This window comes from Prionailurus bengalensis, chromosome A2 (genome assembly GCF_016509475.1).
Source record: "Prionailurus bengalensis isolate Pbe53 chromosome A2, Fcat_Pben_1.1_paternal_pri, whole genome shotgun sequence".
Lineage (NCBI taxonomy): Eukaryota > Metazoa > Chordata > Mammalia > Carnivora > Felidae > Prionailurus > Prionailurus bengalensis.
The window spans coordinates 30237501-30260074 of NC_057348.1; the positions used below are offsets into that span (position 1 = coordinate 30237501).

The 22574-nt window shown below is 43.9% G+C and overlaps 1 protein-coding gene across 28 annotated transcripts in view; it reads right to left on the reverse strand.

The window, feature by feature from the left end:
- CADPS (calcium dependent secretion activator) overlaps nt 1–22574 on the reverse strand; it is a 476275-nt gene that overhangs the window by 40681 nt on the left and 413020 nt on the right. For all 28 annotated transcript variants that reach the window (XM_043587832.1, XM_043587835.1, XM_043587838.1 and 25 more), the window contains one exon: nt 5995–6027. In XM_043587832.1, the coding sequence (XP_043443767.1) occupies nt 5995–6027 (33 nt within the window). The remainder of the gene's footprint in view (nt 1–5994; nt 6028–22574) is intronic.

A 22574-nucleotide genomic window follows, 5' to 3' on the forward strand; every position in this document is an offset into this window, starting at 1 on the left:
GAAACCTATTAAAACAATGTAATATGGGTCATCAGGAGAGCTGCAACAAACCGCTTAAATTTCCACAGTAGACATGTATGTTTGCTAATAACTAAACAAGATTAGTTTTCATTACTGTGATTTACCTTAGATCACAAAGTATCATTTCTCTACAAGACGGGACTGTCAGCCACTGCAAATTGAAGTTAGTTAACACTTCTGTGTAATTTCCAGGGTGAAAATGAGGAAGGTTTGGAAACAGTAGGACTGTATTTTTTTTTTTTCATGATACAAAGCAAACAATTATCAAGGAAAGGGCCAATGCTTTGGCCCCTGGGATGCTAGTAACATTTCTTAACACCTGCTGGAACAATGACAAGGTATTAATTTGAAAAACAATGAGGACAATCCAAAGCCACAGTAGTCAACTGTTACACTTTCAAGCAATTTTCAGTGAATGGATTGAGCAGGTTCCGTGATGGTCCTATAATTGTGGCAGTTTTATGATACGAAACAATAGAGGTTCTCCAATGAGATGTAAGTGATACATATCAGTTCTAAACTGGCACCTCGCTAGGCTCCTTCTCTCCCTTTGGCAGCCGCACATCAAAGGGCATTCTCAGTAGGGATGGGGACCCCCCCACTTGGGGGACTTGAGAAACTTATTAGTATTGTTTCCATTTCTTCCCTGGTGATCCTGGAGGCAGATATGGCCTTTTCCTGGACTCATGCAGCCACCTTAGAGCTAAGATTCAAAGCTCAATTCAGCAGCCCTGTTAGTAACCGGCAACGTTAGTAACCTATAAGATGGTTATTTTCACCCACTCCTCTTTCCACAAAATTTGCTGTCGTCAAAGGTCGTTTCATTTAAGTTTTAAAAACTTTGACCAAAAAAAAAAAAATCAGGGTGGTTTATCTTACCTAGGTAGTTAAAAAGCTCCATGGTTCTCTACCTTTTGACCCTTCTTTTTCTTCATCACGTGTACCAATAGCTGACATTTACTATATATCTGCTTGTTTGCTCTCACTAGAACATAACTCCACAAATATAGGGGCTTTATTTGATCTATTTTCTATTGTATCCTCAGCACACAGAATGATGCCTGGCACAGAGTAGGTGCTTAGTAAATATATGCTGAATGAACAAACCTGTGAATGAATAAGCCCCTTCCCCACATCTTTTTTTTTTTTTTTGAGCTCTTTAGTCACACTACCTGGATTTTTATTATATTCCCCCACCGACTGGAACTTGCGAACATCATTTAAATTTCTCTGGGTCTTAGTTACACCATCTGTAAAATGGGATTAATAGTAGCTCTCCTACTTACCTTCAAGGGTTGTTATAAAATAATGTAGGTCGAGATACCATAAAAGCCATAAATTGATATACAAACATGAGCCACTATGACTCTGTTCCCCCACCCTGCCCCACAATATTGTATCACTTCATAGCCTTACCCACCTTTGGAATCTACTTTGGAACCAAGAAGAAAAACGGGGCTTGAGAGAAACCAACATCAAAATAAAGACGATACAGTCTCTGTGTGCCAATGTATACAGTGTTTTTATGATACAGTCCCCAGGCCTCCACGCACCACCACCTTCTTCCTTTCTCACCAGCTTTACATCCAAAGCCAACAAGTTTGTCTCCCTTCCTTCAGTGGACCAGGAAGGGGCAACTGTTTGAAACGGGTCAGCTGATAACAGAGTGCCGTCACTTTTCCTGACGCCCTTAGCAAACTGCAGCACCAGACAGGTAGACCCAGCAACCATTGGGGTCTGGGACTATCAAGGGCAGAGGTAAGCCGCCTCTATACCTCTGGAGGCCCTGTGGGTAGCAGGTCACTATGTGGCTATGGGGGAAAGACAGTCACAGTGGTGATCCTTTGTCATTGAGGGAGGGTTGAAGTACAGTTTTCTGTTGACACAGGCAGAGAAGGATGTGTAATGAAGTCTAGGTAGATTTCCAACCAAAATGGTTAAAAGAAAGACTGTTCACAGACAAGCTAACTTGCAGTTGTACATGGAAAACATTCTTGGCTAAATGACTGATGCTATTAGATAAATGAGGCTTTATACCATATTGCTTTCCTTGCCTTTCTTTTTTTTTTTTTTTAACATTTATTCACCTTTGAGAGACAGAGACACAGCATGAGTGTGGGGAAGGGCAGAGAGAGAGGGAGACACAGAATCCGAAGCAGGCTCCTGGCTCTGAGCTGTCAGCACAGGGCCGGATGAGGGGCTCAAACCCACAAACCATGAGACCGCTTGACTGAGCCACCCAGGCGCCCCTATACCATATTGCTTTCTAAACACAGTGGGGAAAGCTTCAGATGATGGTGTTTAGTATCTCGTACATTGTTTATTTCAAATATGGCTTGGACAGGCCGAGGATGGAGATTTTAGCAAACGTATAAAACAAACAAATAATCTCTGTATAGTTGACTCCCTCCACCTGTGGAAGGTATCATTTGTGAAGAAGCCACTCTGTGGCTTAGGAAAAATAGGACATTTTAATCATAGCTTGCCCCTACCAGGTACTTCTGAGCTTGAAAACAAATTCAAATTTTCAGTAACTTAAGCAAGCCCTAATTAGAAATGCAAATCTGTCATGTATATTCGGAAGGGTCAAATACTACATCTAAGACAAAGAGATAGGCTTTGGGGATTACGCAATGTTTTGAATGACTGGTAACAGCACTTCTCTCCATTAGTGCGGATAATTAAGAGACAAATCTCTAATGTAACTAACTACTAGTCCCCACAAGGAACTAAACCAATAAACCATGTGCCAAAAACCTCACAGGGCAACACAGATGAACTCGGAGACTTCAGAGCCAGAAACACCTCGGAAGATGATTTCACCCAGGGTTCTTAACCCTGGCTGCAAATGAGAAGGATCTGGGGAGCTCTGGGCAATACTATCACCAAGACCCCTCACTCCAGAAATTGTTTTAATTTGGCAAGCAACCTGGCGCTAATGCTCGTAAGGGCTCCCCAGGTGTTTCCAATATGTAGCCAAGATCCAGACTCATGGGTTTAGCCCACTGGTTCCCAAACCTGCCCTCTCCCAGATCAGCTCTTTGGAAAGAGATTTCCAGGCTCCGCACCCCTCCCCCCTCCCCGCGAACTATTGAAGCAGAATCTCTGGACACAAGGGGCCTGAAATCTCTACTTAAAAAAAACAAAAGACAACACCCCCCTCCCCAAACACTGCCAAGTATTAACGCTGCACATTCTGGGGTGAGGACACGTGATTTAATAGGTGATCGTCCCCGGTGTGCCAGGACACTGGCTCTTCAAAACAGAAGACAGAAACAACAGAACAAAACAGCAAACCTTGACTGGTTACGCCTGCCAATCTCCACGGTGTTAACTATTCCCTCCTTGGCTGAGTTCAAGCTACCCATGTGCCCCGACTGAAGGCAGAGTTGGAAAAACATGCACACAACTGACTCCTGGAAGGCAGGGCTAGCAGGCTTTCCGGAGTCAAACTGCTGGCACTTAAACCCTCACGCCCTGATTTACTAGCAGGTGATGCTGGACTTGCTCTTAACCTCCCTGTGCCTCACTTTCCTCACCTGTGAAGCAGGGTGATCCCATTTCCCTCCCATAGGGTTGTTTGGAAAAGCACACGATTACTGTAATTTACCATATGTAAACATGCACAGACAGTACGCCTGTGTATTCTGTGCTATTATTTTCCATAACATTGTTTATTTACTAAAACACAATATTCTTGCTATGATATTATGTGCTATAAAAATAGATGTTAATCAACTTGATTTTAAAGGGTATCCTTGTCCTGAGCCATAACAATTGGTGAAATCATGGGTTTGATGTGCTAACCACATTTTTTTCTAATACTCCTTAAATAATTACTCAATTATCCCAATAAAGATGTCGGTCTATGCACGAACTAAAATCATCTTGCAGATGGCATAGTGTTTAAGGGGACTGGTTTAAATCTCAGCTCTGCCACTTACCAGCGGTGGGACCCTGAGCAAATGACCATCTCTGCGCCTCAGCTTCCTCATCTTTAAACATTTGAAGTGCTTACCTTAGAACAGTGCTTAGCACACAGGGAACGCTTTATGAGGCTTGGCTGCAATTGCAATTATTATTATGTTATGTATCAGCAGTGGCAAATGTACCACAGTTTGGAACACGTTGCATCATTTTCTTCTGTCTCCCTAGAGGGTGCAAATTCTGCTAATTCACTTTTGTTCCCTTTCTTGTTGATGTAGAGCCTTTTTTTCCCCCCTTAGCTTTACAATAAATCTAAACCTGGTCTGTAGGAATTAGGTGGAAACCACATGAAATCACTGATGTTTGACTTTTTGGACCCCCTCCCCAAAATAATTTTACCTCCCCAATAACTTCCGGTGATAGCGATGATTGCCGGGTCAAGTTTCTCTGGGAATTTGGAGCTTGCCTGCTGGGCACCTGTTTAAACCTCGCCGGGGAGATCGCCCCTTGACTTGGAGGCCTATAGACACCAGATCTTCAGGCTGGGTGCCTAGAATTTCAATTTCTATTAGGGCTGCAGACCCGTGCAGGTCAGGACTGCTGTCAGCAAATTCATCCTCTCTCCCTGCTCCCCTGTGCAATACAGTGCGAGCACCCCCTTATCCGCCTGCCCAGGGGCTTTGCTCCTGCTGCTCAAATGTCTAGGGAGTGCCAGGTATAGTGCTGAGAGTTCCATATATGTGTGTCATTTAATCTGCACAGCAAACCTGTGACTTGGGTATTATTACCTCTCTTTTAAGGGTGGAGAAATAGGCCCAGAGAATTTGAGTAGTTCGCTCCCTGTGAACTGAAAGTTTATACTTTGGGGCTTGGAAAAATAAATTACTTAACGCCTCTCCTGGCTGCGGTTGTGTGCGAGCTTTTTCTCTTCTCCATTATAAAGACTCTCTACGTGAAGGAGTCTGAGGTCCCTCGATGAGAAGTATTATATAAATTCAAAGCATAATTATTGATTGTACATTCTCTCATTAAACAAACAAAATGTATGCTAATGCTAGATTCACTCCAATTTTCCATTTTGCCATCCTTTGCGAAATAAGCCAATAAACGATTACACACTTAGCTTCCTGGGGAAATGAATTTAAATGTTAATATAAATCCTTTTAGAAAAAAACAAATTTTAACAAATAAGTATTTGAACAAGGAGGGCACTTAACCACGTTCAGAATGAGAAACGTTCAGTACAAGACCCTTGGTGGCTGTTGAGATAAGCTCTCTAAATTTAATATTTTATAATAGACTCACACCTCTTTTGTTAGAAATGGAGAAACAGAATCATTTTCTTTTCCCCTTTATTGGAATATATTTAAATCTCTCCAATTTTATTTTGCTAATAGGCAGGGCAAAGTCTGTCGATAAATGTATCCTGACTTATCACAGGTAATCCCACACTCCAGCGTTCATGTGTAGTACTTAACCTCAATTTAAATGTAAATTTTGGGCAACCACAAGTGCTTTATCTGTGAACTTTGAGAGCTCTCTTCATTAATGAGGTCTGCACTAATTATAAGCAGTTCTGTAAGATTTCCTTAAAACAATTGCAGAATTGACCCCAAAATGAACAAATTCAGAATTTATTTGTTTAAAAAAAATACTGGCACCCTTGTGCAAATTTCTAGCTCACAGAGACTCCCAAGGTGTGCTTACAAGGGGGGAGGGGAGTAGGCCGATAGAGAATGAACTGTACCAGAGAAACCCAGGAAAATGAAACGAAAGGCCACTGGGTTTACTCTCAAACAGGATCTCTCTTCTGGATGAAAGAAACGATACCCTCTTTTCATCTAAAAAAAAAGTTTTACCATGAAATACTCTTGGCTTCTCTCTTTCTGGTGATTCAAGTCAGGAATATGCAATTTAGTAGCAACTAATGAAAACAGCATCATTAAATTTCTCATGAAAGCAAACACATACACATGCGCGTGTGCGCGCGCGCGCGCACACACACACACACACACACACACACAAAAGCAATTTTCGAATACTCACAGGTACATCCACATATTTGGAAGCTGCCTTCACCTAAGGAGGAAAGAAGAGGGCAGAAGTGAGGCTGGTGTTGATGCTTCATTGTCCACAGCTCAGTGCTGTGTCACCATCAGTTAATACAATACACTGGCACACGGAGCTGACCAGGAAACCCAGAAAGGTACTAAAACATAAAATGTGATGTCTATTCTCTTTCCCAAGCTGTAGCTACCGCTTTGGAGAGAAAGAGAGAAAAGAGAGAGGGAGAGAGAAAAGAGGGAAGAAAGGTAGGCAAAAGGGAGAGGAAAGGAAGGAAAGGAAAGGAAAGGAAGGGAGACAGGAAGAAAGAAAGGGAAAAAGAAAGAAAAAAGAAAAAGGGAAGAAAAGAACAAGAAAAGAAAGAAGAGAAAATAAATGAAAAGAAAAGAGATGAAAGGAAAAGAAAAGAAAAAAGAAAAGGCAAGCAAATATTTACTGATTAGGATCCTGTGGCTGTTGTGGGAATTTTGCATGCTCCTCTGTCCCTTTAAAAAGTAGAAAAGTAACTAGCTAAACCGAAACTGATTAGTGGAGGGCTTGCTAGTCTAGAAAAGCAACTAAGGCCGCTGTTACTTCCTGTATTTTGGGTCTTTTTGTCCTGTGGCCACAGGTTTGTCCTAATGGAACCCTTGAGTTTCAGTTAAGAGTCTTAAAGAGGACTCGGTGTGGTGGGTGGGCATCCTTAACCCAGAGGGTGACAGGTGTCTGTGGGTGGGGTTGAGAGAGTACCAGAACCTCTCAAAGCCTGTCCCAAGGCTGTCGTTGTGTCTCCTGGTTTTAAATACTAGAAACCCCAGACAGGAAGAGCAGGAAGTGGTTATGGAATTTATTTTCAGTTTTTGGGGAGAGGGTGCGGTATATATCTGAGAGCATGGAATCTGGAGTCGGGTGTGGGTTCAAATCCCAGCTCTATGACTTACGAGCTGTGTGACCTTCGGCAAATTACTTCGTCTCTCTGAGCCTCAGGTACCACATCGGCCAAAGACAGAGATGCTAATAGATACTTACTTTAGAGGGTGATCTAAAGGTCAATGTACACAAGGTTCTGGGACGTAGTAGGCATGGAACGAATGGTAGGGAAGGTGATCAATTCATAAGCACATCTGGGGGGGGGTGCTCTGCGTGCTGTGGGAAGTCAAGAATGGCGAGGTTGGAGGAGTAAAGCCTAAGGGACTTATTTCCTTTTGACTTGGCTCTTGTTCCTCGAGGCACAGGTGAGACCAGGGGGCTACGTTTGGGGTCAGAGAGGGTTTTGAGTCTTATTGGAAACTACAAAGACGGATGCACACAAAACAGTTAGGACGTCTTTCACATCACAGGTAGGGCTTCCTCTTGTCACTTGGCTGAGGCCACTATCAGGAATCACAGCTTCTACCCACATGTCGCCCAGTAAAGTGTCCAGGGGAGCATTTTCCCCAATTGCTCTTTTCTCAAGGCTCCTTTTCAAAATACCAACTCCCAAGGGAGAAAAGCCAGCGAACCAACAAGGTAGGTTGGCAAGAGCCCAGGATTAAGAGTGGACAATTCTCAAAGTGGCAAAACTAGTTGACCCTGAGACAGTCATGTCAAGTCCCACAGACTTGGTCTCTAGAACTGGGTGATGATTCTGTGTTCTTTGCAGTGTTGAGAGCCTGACCCAGTGAAAAAACATATGAGAAAGTGTTTCAGAAACTTTAAAGGGCTGACCACACACATCGATGAGTTAATTCTTGAGAGGGCAATGCATCTGAACACCCAGAATCAGCACCAGCACCCAAGGTAATTCCTAGATTCTCTTGCTAAGGATGCTCTTAAAACCCTACATTTTTCTTTGCAGTGTGGACTGCAACTGTAATTCCGTAATTTTGTGCAATGTCTGTCTCCCACAGAATGTCTTGCTCACAGCTGTGTCTCTAGTGACTCACTTCGTACCTGGCTTAGAAAGGGTGCTCAGGGAAAATGCACAGAAGGAAGGAAGGAGAGAAAACAAGTGACCAGTGATGGCTTCAGGGTCGTTCAGGAATGAGCAGGGAATGGGCAGATTGAGAAGCCATTGCATGAATCAGTCTGAAAGCCAACATTGTGAAAGCTCATTCCTGCAAAGGCTGCTGGGTGAAAGGAAAATGGCCATTTGGGGCCATTAGAGGGATATGAGGAGGGGCGCCTGGGTAGCTCAGTCTGTCAAGCATCCGACTTCAGCTCAGGGCATGATCTCGTGGTTCGTGAGTTCGAGCCCCGCGTGGGGCTCTGTGCTGACAGCTCGGAGCCTGGAGCCTGTTTCGGATTCCGTGTCTCCCTCTCTCTCTGCCCCTCTCCCACTCATGCTCTGTTTCTATCAAGAATAAATACACATTAAAAAAAAAGCTATATCAGGAAAGCTTTCCAGATTTTGCACAATTAATGTTTCTACTAAATGATCCCCAAAACCAAATTTCTCCTGTCCATTCTGGATGTAGAATTTAGTTTGGGCAAAAAGTTGGTTTTCCTTTCTTTCAAGTCTCCCTCACCTACACTACCTAACACTTATGCTATGTTTTTCACTTGGCAAAACACATTCATGGAAAGTTTCTTCTTTCAGCCACTCTGCAAAATGAGGGCTAGGAAGCATCTCTATTTTACAATTCAGAGCACTAAAACCCTCAGAATTTATCTGCTCATAATCTAGGTCAGAAGGCAGAGATGGCAGGACTCACATGTGGTCTCCTGAACTCCAATTTTCCCTTTGGAACTCCCGATCTCCTCACCCATTGTAGAAATGTCTGAGGGACTCAAGCATCAGTGGTTGGGGCAGGTGCCGGTAAAATCATTCTTCTCAGCTGGAAACTGCCTCTTTTGCTCTGTGGAGTCAGTGCTTGGCAGTTGGTAAGAGTTTTGCTACAGCTGAAATGATCAACCTTTAAACACGCCTACTCTCCATTTACCACTAACATGCAGTTTCAATCCAGAGAATGACACCAGTCAAATTCTATTCCTTTCGAGGCAGTTTGGGAAGATAAGGCAAGCTGTATGTCATGAATGAAAACCATCCACTCTCCTACACACACCAGCCTTCAGTTTTTCATCAGATAACTGCTGACTTATACCTTGTCTTGTAGATCTCCCTCCCATCCCATAGTGATAGGAAAAAAACAGCTCAGAGTAAACTGTGGTCCTATTATTTAGAGTATTGTTTTGGTGTATCATTTTTGGTTCTGGCCACTGAACTTTAAGAAGGAGGTTGACGAGGGGCGCCTGGCTGGCTCAGTCGGTTGAGTGTTTGACTTCGGCTCAGGTCATGATCTTACAGTTGGTGAGTCTGAGCCCCGCATTGGGCTCTGTGCTGATAGCTCAGAGACTGGAGCCTGCTTCAGATCCTGTCTCCCTCTCTCTCTGCCCCTCCCCCACTCACACTCTGTCTCTCAAAAATAAATATTTTTTTTTTCAACGTTTATTTATTTTTGGGACAGAGAGAGACAGAGCATGAACGGGGGAGGGGCAGAGAGAGAGGGAGACACAGAATCGGAAACAGGCTCCAGGCTCCGAGCCATCAGCCCAGAGCCTGACGCGGGGCTCGAACTCCTGGACCGCGAGATCGTGACCTGGCTGAAGTCGGACGCTTAACCGACTACGCCACCCAGGCGCCCCGTAAATATTTTTTTTTTAAGTTAAAAAATAAAAACGAGGTTGACAATAAGGATCCAGGAGAGCCTTCTATAAGGAAAGTGAAAGCAGAGACATTTTGCCTAGAAAGGGAGGGCTAATGTGGCCTTAATTAAGGAGCATCCATGTAGAAAGACTAAGCTTTTTCATGGTGGTTCCAGAGCATGGAATCAGGATGGATGAGTAGAATGAAGGGCCCCCAGAGAAGGTTCAAACAGCTCTCTCAGTCCATCCAAGCACTGGTCGTCTCTGACGGTCGAGCAGCTCAAGCAGAGGCTATATAGGGTGCTCTGGATGTGAGCCTTCCCCTTGTGACAGGTTACATCTAAGGCTGCTTCCTGTTCTGACTCTAGTCTCCTTAAGAGGTAGGAAGCTTTCATCAGTTCTATCTTTTTATAGTAGATGCTGAGGTATAGCAGAGCGAATAAATTGGCAAAGCGAGGATCAGAGCTCTGGTTCCTGAACCCACTCCTGCCTACCGTCAACAGCGCTGCCTTTAAACATCACATTTATTTTCAGTATCCGTAGAATATGTTTTTGCCAGCTACGTTCTGAGAGGAAGGACCAGATCCTCCCAGCTCATGAGGGCTTCAGAATTATTGCCAAGGGTCGGAAAAATTCAAGTGCACACCAGACGCTGCCTCTAGATTAAATAAACAACAGGCCTTACAATGTACACAAGACACTTTTCCATTATATGTAGATATGATTTTAATGAATAAAACACATGTTTCTTTAAAAGTACTACCTGTTTCATAGAATTTTGTCATTCTGTATGTTTTCCCATCAGCGGTTCTAAAACGTGTATGTGTGTGTCTATCGGTGTGTGTACAATTTTTTCTTCTTTACCTTTAAATATTTTTTAAGTTTATTTATCTTGAGAGAAAGCGCGAGAGCATGCGAGCAGAGAGAGAGGGAGGGGATCCCAAGCAGGATCCCAGCTCTCAGCGCAGAGCCCACTACGGGGCTCAAACTCACAAACCGTTGGATCATAACCTGAGCTGAAACCAAGAGTCAGACACTTCACTGGCTGAGCCACCCAGGCGCCCCTCTTTTTTAACTTCAGAAGAAATCTTCCCAGTGAAGTGGCTAAGAGGATGAATTCGGGATTAGTGGGGTCAGAAGTCTGGCTTTGCCATTTTCTAGCTTGTGACTTTGGGCAAGTTATTTAACGTCTCTGAGCCTTCTCTGCAGATGGGACGCTCCTAACAGTACTCAAAGGGATACTGTATGGATTGAATGAGATAATCCATCTAAGAGTGTAGAACAGTATTGGCATGGGGTAGAAGCTATTGAGGGTGACTTTTCTTAGTGGTTACTGCAAATACTAGCTTATTAGTACAGATGGAGTGCATGCGCCTTGTTCTGGTGATGGTGGTGACAGTTTCACCCCTCACCCCCAGCCCGTGGGCCATTTCTTGCCATAAAAAGGATGCTGGAATCTCCCCAGGTTACCAGCAGGTATCTGGGCTGACTCACAGTCTGATATACTTTCTGCCAATTTAGTGACCATCCTATGTACTGGAGAAAACCTTGAGGCACACAGCAAAGATCTGTTCCCTAACTCAGGATGGCTGAGTTTATGCACGAGTAAGAAGGCAGCTTCCCAGGCCAGGGCGCTCACTTATATTCAATAACACATACCTACAGCTCTCCGGGACCAAGCCGGGTACCCAGGTGCTCTGGGACGCAGGAGATAAGGTGGGGGGGGGGGAGGGGTTTGCCCCACAGACCGGTCTGGCACCTTTTCTAAGCAGGCACTCAACTGCCCTCAAGGGAGAGGCAAGAACTGTGACTTCAGCCAGATCTCATTTCCTGAAATCCTGATGGTCAGATGGCATGAAGAATACGCCTTCTCCAGCAGTACCATGGGCACCCACCCTCTCGCCCCTGACTGCCCAGATAGACTTTCCCAGTTCTGGGGTAGGAGGTCAGAAAAAGAAACACAAGGTAAGAGAGGCTGAGGGAGACCTCAGGAACCAGAGGCTGAGGGAGACAAGCTGTCAGTGAACAACTTGTTCATGTTCTCATACGCCCGAAGCAAGGAACACTTACTATGTACAAGGCACCAGGTCAGGGGCTGTGCTCCATCAGAAGGCATTTGCTCCATGATTCCTGGCCCCTTTCTTAGAGGATGTCTAAGTGCACAATCCCTCCAAACACAGAATGAGTCATGTCCATCCAACAACTAGTAACTATAAGTAACATTTCAGAGTGCTTATGACTTGCCAGGCAATGAGTCAGGGATACCACATTTGTTATACTGAATCCTCACGACAATACTTCAAGGGGGTCCTATTAATTATTCCGTTTTACAATTGAAGAAACCAAGGCCCAGACAGATGAACTTGGCTTAAAGTCGTACAGCTAAGAAGTTAAAGCTTGAGACCTCCCATCTCCTCAGCTGCCCATTATTCAGTAAAATAAACCAAACAAATATTAAACCACCTTCACTGACCAGTCATACTGAAGTCTTGTTTTGTGTGCGTGTGGGTGTAGACACAACATAAAATGCTTCTCTGGGAGCAATGTATGAGGGATTTGAATAATTATCTGCACTGACTCAGGACAGAAGGTCCAAAACGGTTTCCCTGGCCTGAATGTCCCAGCTAATTGCCTCGACCCTCCACCTGACTTAGCGTGTGTAGACAGGCTTAATGGTTTCTCTATTGAGCTCTTCCATTATTTTTCAGGTGCCCAAGGTAATCTTTTCATTGAACATTCACCATCCTGGGATTTTCACAATGCTGATGACTAAGGGATTTTCTTCTGCCCCGTCCTAATAAGGGGACCTGAGTTAATCATTGTGTGGCTTTGATAGGGAGCACCGTGGGGGCTTAAACCACTTCTCTTGCTTCATTAGGGGAAAAAGCAACCCAGGTGCAGACCACGAGGACCTCAGGGTTTGATACTATTAAATCAATGCACAGACAAAAAAAAAAGTGGATTAGGCCCTTTTTGCAAACAGAAATCTGGTGGGTAAGATTCAAAGATGGAAGAAAAAAGAAATCTGAACAGATACCACTGCATTAGTGACTGCCTGAGCCCTCCTTTCTCCCCATGGTCTCTTAAGAAAACACCCACCAAGGAAATGATTTATTCTCTGCACAAGCTGATGCTACCCTGGCTTGTTTGACTTCACAAGCACTTCGAGCTGATTTCTCTGCCTTTGCCTAGAAACTGCCAACCACAGCATCGCTTCAAGGGGTTAGCAACATTGACTTCAACATTTGGCTTTTGAGATTACTACTGTAAAGAAAACTTTGCTTGTCTTGTACCTTTCTCCATTTCTCTAATCCAGGCGATCAATAGAGATCTGGAGTATTATTATTATTTTTTGCAAGTTGAGGCAGTTCAGTGTGTAAAAATGTTACATAGGGCCACCACCATCCAGAAAATGATCACGTCTCTCAGGTTGAATTTTATCATCTATCACCATCCTCATGTCTATGGAAAGCAAGGACCTCTGTCTCTCTCTCTTCAGTACCTACACTGCCTGATATATGGCAGGGGATTGATAAAAATGTGTTGAATGCATGAACTTCTGGGTATGGCCCTCTGTTCTTAGAACCCAGGATAGAGGTTTCTAGTATTTTCTTGCAGTTGGTGGTTAAGTTACAACCGTCTTAAAGGACATTGAAGAAAAGTGTAGGCAGGCGCCATCAATTCAAAAGGAACTGGTATTTGTTGCCTCTGTGCAAAGAGCTGAAAGGGTCTCTTGTTCCTGTGTAGCACGGGCAGTCTGATGCAGGAGTGAAGAGTGAGGGGGCATGAGTCCGACACAGAGACTGGCGTCTGGTTCTGTTCACCACCAGTTGTGTGGCAGGTAATTAACTTCTCTAAGCATCAGCTTCCCCATTAGAATAGAGAGAGAGCAATAATAAAACCTCTGGATGGGGTGGTTGGATGAATTATTAATAAACAAAGACAGATTTTAAAAGCATTTAACATGCACAGGGAACTAGTCTAAGCATTTGCTCTGTATAGATGTGTTTAGTACATGTTAAGGATCAAATGGGTTAATGTAGGCAAAAACCTCTGCACAGGGCCTGGCATGTAGTGTGCGTTCAGTAAATGTTGGCTATTATTTTTACACTTTCTTTTCCTTCTGCCTCCAAAGGGGCTGATTTGATTGGTCAAGTTCTAGGGCACTACTCTGAGGTATGTTTCCTAGCTAGCCATATATCTGTACACTTAAATTAAGTGCTTCAGGTGAGAGGGTGTGACCTACGTTGCAGTAAGAGGCCTGGCTGTCTTACTTCTCTTCTCTGCTGGCTCAGTGCCTAGACCCTCTTTCTGATTCTATTTCTTCCTCCTAGAAGGAGATCCCAGGAGAAGAGAGTGACTCTCTCTAGACTTCTCTGCATTGGAATGCGGACCCAAAGCCCAGTTCACAATGTGGTTGCTTGTTCGCAAAGAAGCTTGCCATCATTTATTTTGCTCCCTCTATGGACATACCATTTCCTCACTGAAAAGTGGAGTCTCTTCCTCTACCCCCTTGAGTCTGGGCTGGCTTGGCCTGTGACTGCTCTGACCAACAGAACATGATGGAGATGACACCATGCCAGTTTCAAGCCAAGTCCTGAAAAGGGCTGGCAGCCTCTACTGCCTTACTCTTGAAAGTCAGCTGCCACAGTGTGACCCCCCTACACCACCATGCTGCAAGAAGCCCAAGCCATTTGGAAGAGGTTGGCAGGATGAGATCCATATAGGTAGAAAGAAATAGTATGAAGACACATCAAATTGTCAGCTATCCAGCCCCAGCCCAGCGTAGCTACCTGCTGAATGCAGCCCAACGAGCGACCCCAGTCAAAGCCACATGAACCACAGAATCTCCTAGCTGAGCTCTTCCCGGATTCCTAATCCACAAATTGTGAGCAAAAGAAAGTGATTGTCTTAAGCCACTAATTCTGGCGCAGTTGGTTATGCAGCAGTAGACAACCAAAACTTAATAAGGTGGTTCTTTATCTCATATTCCCCTACCTTTATCCATTGCATGTATTTCCCTGGAGGATGCTGTGGGGTGGTCCCTGATGGTCTAGGACAGGATTTGGGTATTTCTGGCTCTCCTGGCTATAAACACAATAATGACTAACCTGATTTTCACTTGATACTTAGTGATATTTGTTGAGCACATATGGGTGGGGTACTGTACCAGGCACCTTATGAATAATTAGCTCAGTCATCACTGTAGAACCCAGGCAGGCCCATTTCACCATCCCTGCTTAATAGAAGGATGCTGAGGCTCAACACGGTTAAGCAATTCTCAAGAGGTGAACCCGTAACTGGTGGAGCTGGAGTACAAGCCCAAATCTGGTTATAAAGTGCAGAGTCCTTTCATTATATCAAGTTGTTGATGTTCTGAAAAGGATGTGTCATTCTAAAACCACTTCTTACCTACTGACCACCCGGGATCTGGGAAAAGGAGAGCCTATTTTGTGGAACGTGTAGAGGCTTTGGGTCACGTAGATCTTGGTTCAATTATGCTCTATCACTTATTAGTTCAATGACCTTGGGGAAAATTATGAAACCTTCTATGGCTTCTATAATCTCATCTGCAAGATGAGGATAGCAATAACAATTCAGGGGGTTCTTCTGAGGTTGAACATGTTAACATGTCAAGTCAACAGTGCCTGGTACAGGGTAAGAGCTCAATAATCATTAGCTATTATTGGTAGTAGTGTTTAATTCACTTGTGGTTAGCTGGGAGTTGACTATGCCAAGTGTGTTCCCATCCATAGCTTATAGACTAAAGCTGGCAAACTATGGCCTGTGGGCCAAATCTAGCCTGTTGCTTGTTTTTATGTGGCCCATGAGCTAAGAATGGTTTTCACATTCTTCAGTGGTTGAAAGAAAATCCAAAGAAGAATAATAGTTCCTGAAATGTGAAACTTACAGGAAATTGACATTTCAATGTCTGTAAATAAAGTTTTTTTGGACCACAGCCACACCCACTCATTTATATCTTATCGATAGCTGCTTTCATGCTACAGGGGCACAGGATGAGCAGCTGTGACTGAGACCACATGGCCTATAAAGTAAAAACTACTTACTACTTTGTCCTTTTTTTTTTTTTTTATTTAAATTTTTTTTTTTAACGTTTTTATTTATTTTTGGGACAGAGAGAGACAGAGCATGAACGGGGGAGGGGCAGAGAGAGAGGGAGACACAGAATCGGAAACAGGCTCCAGGCTCCGAGCCATCAGCCCAGAGCCTGACGCGGGGCTCGAACTCACGGACCGCGAGATCGTGGCCTGGCTGAAGTCGGACGCTTAACCGACTGCGCCACCCAGGCGCCCCTACTTTGTCCTTTTGAGAGGTTTTCAGACCTCTGGACTAGAACACGCTTAAGTGAGAGATAATGGAATGGAGGCGGGAAAAGAATCACAAAATGTAAATGCCTAATCTTAATGTGACCATTAACTAGTTGACTGATGTCAGCTACTTGCCTAACCTCAGGTCCTTATTTATCATAATAGGGTGCAGGCTGAGGGTTTTCTTTTGACTCCTTCTAGAATTAAAAAATATGTCTTTCAGATGGAACAAGGCAGGTTGGTTCTAGGAAGAATGTGGGATAGAAGTACCTCTCACACCTTGAAAAAGTTGTAAATACTCTAGTAGTAAAACAAGAGGCTTATTAATATTGTAGTATTAATAAGAGCTCTGGACATGAGGCTCCAGGAAAAATATAGTACCCTGGAAAAGGAAAAGTACTTGAGATACATAAAGACCACCCACACAAGTACCAGAGAATATAGCATGGCCCAGTGGGTAGACTTGGCAAAGAGATAAAAGGATTACCATAGGTAGCTTGTGCTAAGTACCCACCCTGTGCCAGACCCTGTTTTCTGCGTTCTTCTTCCAATGTGATATTCCCAGCACCCTCTACCTGCAGCCCTCTTCATCTGCATCACTTTGGGCTGTGGGGAAGATTCACAAAGATAATATGCATAAAGAGGCACAATACAAAGTTGCGGCAAACACTCAGGGTATGCTAGCTCCTAGACTGCTACTGCTGGAATGAACAGCCCAAAGGAACAACCTTTCTGTGGCCAAAGAGTAAGCCCCTCTGTGAACCTACCCTGAGTCCCGACATTTGCCCATGTCCTTCCTCAGCTTCCGGTTTTCATTTTCTTTTTTGAGGCAGAAGTGCGTCAGAAGGGTTGACATCTAAATGCATATGGCCCCATGAGAAGCATCGTTCAGGCCAGTGATGTGGGAGAAGCTGTGACCACATCATTGATCAGCAGATTGGAGACAGCTGGGAAAAGATATGGGGGTTTCTAGAGGGGAGCAGAGGCAGTAGAGGGAAGTGGTTGAAAGCACAGACTTTGGAGTTGGGTCACATGGGGCCAAATTCTAGTTCTTCTCCTTACTAGACAAGGTCCTTGACTTTTCCATGGCTTGCATCCCTCATCTATAAAATGGGGATAATACTACTTTTCATAGAGCTGTTGGGTTTTTAACTGAGTTGGCAGATCAGTTCCCAGAGCATAGTAAATAAGAATTATGTGTCTGCCATTATTATCCTTCCTGCTGAAAAAACCAGCTGGTTCTCAGTAATTATATTTGTGTATTAAGCTTGCTCTGGCCCTGCATTACCCAATAGCTACATGTGGCTATTTAAATTTAAATGACTTTGGGGCACCTGGGTGGCTCAGTCAGTTGAGTGTCCGACTCTTGATTTCGGCTCAGGTCATGATCTCACAGCTCATGGGTCTGAGCCCCTCGTCAGGCTCTGTGCTGCGAGTGCACAGCCTGCTTGGGATTTTCTCTCTCTCCCTCTCCCTCTACCCCTTCCCTCCTCATGCTGTCTCTTTATCTCAAAATAAATGAATAAACGTCACAAAAATGTAAATGAATTCGAACAAAATACAATTAAAAATTCAACTTTGTAGTTGTACTAGCCACATTTCATGAGCCACATGTAGCCAGGGGCTGCTGAATCAAAGCAGTTAAGATACAGAATATTTCCACCACTGCAGAAAGTTCTATTCGACGGCACTGAGAGACTCAAGAGACATTCATAATAATAAAGGTTATTACATTTTTAAATGTTAAGAATGAAGAGATGTGCCATTCAACCCTAAGTTGACAAGAGGACAAGAGATCAGTTGGAAGAGGAAGCAGGGGAAGGAAAAGAGCACTGGTGTCAACAGCCTCCTTGGGTGGATGAAACAGGAATTAAAAGTAGGTGGGTATTATTTAAAGTTATCAAGATGCCAAGAGAGGAATGGCAATATTAATAAAAACCATGACAGGAAGAGGGAGGGGGCGGGGTGTAAGATAACAAAGTGAGCAAAAGCCCCATCTATAGTAGGGAGTCAAATAATCTCTCAGACCACTAAACCAAGAAATAGCAATGTAAGGAACAGTACTTGGAGCTATGATGATAAAAAGAAAATTGTTTCAAGGGGCTCTTCTGGGGTCAGGGATTAAGGCTGCAAAGGGGTAGGACAGAGAACTGTTGTTTCTTTAAAAAAAGATATTACTATGAGTGACTGTACTATTTCATTTTTAACCCTCTATGTATTTCTTCTATAAAAAATTCCTGAAACAAGAACAAAACGAGTGGTAGAATTTTCAACATTCTGGTGGAGAATGGCATTTTGCAGGAGGAATTTGTCTCCTCTAGAGTAACTTCTTCAAGGTTTTTGGTTGACGGGAACGGGATTCCGGGTTATGTCCTCTACAAAGGCAAAAAAAAGCAAAACCTAGCAACCCCTCCCCCTCCCCCCCATACATAATCTGGATGCTCTAAGTGCATCTTGGGAAGATGAATACATTGTTAGTGCCAACCGAGGGACTGACTGCCTGGGGGAGACAGAATGTACCAGTGGGTGGATGTACTGGGACTCTGTGTGCGGGTGAGCATTTGAGCAAACCTCAGTGGCTCCTGCTTGGGGCCAAGTGACAATCATGGTGAAAGCCCCTTACAACATTTTCTAAGGAATGGAGGAAAGTATGACCCTTGAAATATATCTGGAATCATGGACAGCATGATGGATTCCCGAGCTGTGTCACCAAGGGGATGAAACACCTTCTCTGCTGGCCGAAGATCAAGGGTGTTTCTGGCCAATTATGAAGTGCTGTGCGCACCTAAGCGCCATGTAAACGCCACAGAGAGGCACATACGTCGTGAGGCCATCTTCCCTTACTTTCCTTTTTAAAAGGGCCTGAGTTTATAAGTGCTGTTTTTACAGATGTGGGAACTGTGACACCCACAATTCTTTATGGGTAGCTCACCGGGTAGACGTTGCTCAGAAAAGCGTGCATTTAAAAGAGTGAAACACTGAAATGTTTAAAAATAAGGTTTCCCTCTGTTCCTTATAAATGGAACCAGTGTTTGAAAAAATTTTCAGATAACAGAAAGTGAATACTGGAGTCCAAGTCTGGACTCTCTTGCGATCTCAAATACTGGCTCTGTGAGTTTGGGAAAAGCCACTGTTTAGTTTTCTCAGACAACATAGAAATACCTAATACCCGATATACATGGTCATATACAAAAATATGGATGTATTTACCAATGACTGAATGCCTGACACCGCCTTATTCAATTCTTATCACAACCCGACTTCTCATCATACAAATGAAGGAACTGTGGCTCAGAGTAGTTAAACTGCTCTCCTCGCGGAACACAGGTAAGAAGTAATAGAACTAGGATCTGAACCCTGGTGGGTCTAACTTCAAAGGATCCGCTACTATTTTATGCCACCCCCTATGTGGCCTTACGTTATTCACAGGATAGTTTACCGAAGTCTGAAGATAAAATCCAGATGACAGTGGAGGTGCTTCAAAAAGTAAGCAACGTCCTATAATGCTGATATTCACCTGTTACCCTGCACAAGACCTCATACATCACTGTCGTGTAACCATCATGCATATTCTGAAATGACCTCTGAGGATCTCTGTGGGGCTGGAGGAAGGTGGGAGAGGGCCCAGGCTTTCCTGGAAAGTGTCCTTAGGCAAGATCACGAAAACCTCAAATTGTAGGGCTGCTGGTTGATTGCACGGCTTCTGTGCATGTTCATAAATATTGATTGTGATTAAACTATTATCATAGTAATGAGGCTAATAATGCCTCCTACAGCCCATCCCACCACACTACTCAAAGTCCCTACCTTTCATTAAACAAAGAGCTGCTGGCACTGCTGGGGAGTTGGGCAAGAGGCAGGGAAGTGATCTCTATTAAGCAAAAGCATTCTGTTTCATGCGCTGATTAAGAGCCGCAGCCCTCATTAACGAGAATTGTTCGGATCTCCTGTTGCTCAGGGTACTGTGCTCCGAGACTGGGTCCAGGAAGTGTATGTTCTCATCTCTCTTCCCCCCTGGGGCTTCCGAACAGATGCCCTATTGAAGTAGACATGTTTTTCCTTCCAGTTTCCCTCATTTCTGTCCCAATCCTTCATTCCCAGAGAGGATTTCGGCAAGGCTCAGGGCCTCCTTCAAGCCCTCCCTTTTAATGCTACTAAGACTTAGCAATGGTTGCATGCTTATTTATTATTTGCCTGGCATAAGGCTAAGCAATTTATAAGTAATTAACCCTGACAACGGAGGGCAGGATGGTGATTATCATTTATGGAAGAGGAAACTGAGGCTCAGAGAGGTTTAACAGCTTCCTAAGAGACACAAAGCTGGAAGTATCATGTGGCTTCCTTGGACCCCAGGGTCTGACCTCTTAACGAGGCTGTCCTGCTTTTCCATTTGTCTATTTACTTGGCATGCTCTCATTTTAGGAGAAACTTGGAAGTATAAATCAGAAAATTTCAATTTTATAAAATCTCCAAGCAAGGGGGAGCCTGGGCTGCTGTGTCGGTTGAGCATCCAACTCTTGATCTCAGCTCAGGTCATGATCTCATGAGTTCAAGCCCTGTACTGAAAAAAATAATAAATAAAATCAAATCTCCAAACAGGTACAAAGGCTTCTTTTTATTTGATGGTAAGTAGGGGCCTCTGCCCACCTCTGGCATTTTTGGGTTTTGCTCTGCCTTTGGAACACTAAAAGGCCCAACGGAGTGCAAGCTAGAAGACGGGAAGGACCATATCTCACCTGTGTCCCTGGCTTCTGCCCGACCTTGGTGCTAAGCAAATGAGGGCCGTGCTGTCATGATGCAACAGTCATGTTTCTGCACGAGGGGATCACCTGGCGGCCTGATGTCCTCCGCTTCTCCCCTAGCCTCAGCCTGAACTTGAGGGCACAAGTTGCTTATATCACCACTGCCAGTGACAACCTATCAGTCACTGTAGGTCCGCTATACAGTGGAGAATTTGTTTTTTTCTGCTTTGTCCTCATGTCAGGTAAAGAGTGGGCGAAAACAATGCACGGGTTTTGGGTCTAAACCAGAGGTTCAAGTCGTTTTCCTTCTCTGGTCTCAGTTTACACAGCTGCAAAATAGGGCAGCGAGAAGGGATCACAAGTTCCCAAACTTCTGGCACCAACACCGCTGTCCTGATTTTGGCTACGGCCCATGTGGCGTCTGTACTATATTTTCTTACGTACTTAATTTCTTCTTTAAATTGGCTCACTTTTTAAAGACTTAATTATAAAGAGAAGATGGGTATCACTGCCATACACAGAAAATTAGCAGTAAGATAAAATCAAGAGGAGAAGGAGGTAAGAGCAAAAGTACACAAAACACAAAAATAAAATGACGACATTCTAGGTGGACACGGTTGCCTGTAGGGGGTGCTGAACCCAAGGCCTGCTCGTTCTTTCTCTTTGTTACACACGAATATGTGATATTTTAGGGAAGTGTGAGAGGCAGATTATCACTCGCTGGAAACTTTCTCCTTGATATAAAGATAAACATGAGAAGAAAATGAAAGAGGGGATAATTCTCTTACAATGGGATTGGTGCTATTTCATGTGGCGTTTTTGTGGCGTCCAATATCATCTCAGGTACCGGGTGGTGTATCTCCTGTGCTTGGGAAACACTCAGGGATATGTTAGTAGAAAGGAAGAGGGAGGAGGAGGAAGAGGAAAAAGAGGGAGGCAGACACCACGCTGTTTGGTAGCCTCTGCCAATTCTGTGGTGCAAACGGTTTGACCATGGTCAGTTTCAAGCTCCCGGTGGGGCATCACTGAACGCAGAGCTGTGAAGAGATGTGGAGAAGTGGCTGTGCCCAGCGGGTAGGAACGGAGAAGATTCTAGTACAACACTGGAAACGCTGGACCAGAAAAATCTCAAACGTTCCTTCTGTCGTATGCCCTCTAGATAGCAACTTCCAGACAACAAGAGATAGGGTCTTCAAAAGAAGATCTTCCTATCTTTACAACTCCTAGCTTAATAGTTTACATATAGCAGTCATAGAACACATGGTAGCAGATCAAGTGATTGGTTCTAGTACTCAGCACTCAGTGACGTAACCACAGTAATAACCACAATAATAACAAAAGCTAACAAGTATCAGATGCTTACCTCATCCCGGGTATATAACATTTTCTCACTTAACTCTAACAACATCGCATAATTTAACTCTCATTATTATTCCCATTTTATAGGTCAGTAAGCTAAGGCCACAGGTTAATTAATCTGTCCAGAATGATACTCCAGTAAGGGACAGAACTGGACGAACAAGTAACCTAGTTGTATAACGAAATAAACCTGATTCGACCTAAAATATGCACGGGGGATGGGTTATTCAAGTCTGGTTAACCGATTATTTTGATTCATAGGTATTCTAGAGGCTATGTGTGAATGAAAAATTCTGGAAGAATTAAAACAAAACACTAAATGCTAAAATACACTAAACTTAATGGAAAACATCTCTGATGAATCCAAGTTTTGAGTATAAGAATGTGCCGAAATAGCAGCTACAGGAGAGTCTTGGTTGATCCTGTTCTGAGTAGTGATTTGGGTTGCCTAGGAGAAATGGTTAATAAGCCAAGGACTAAACAGGTGAGAAAATGGTTGAAAGTGCTAGACCGGGTGAACTTTCTTACA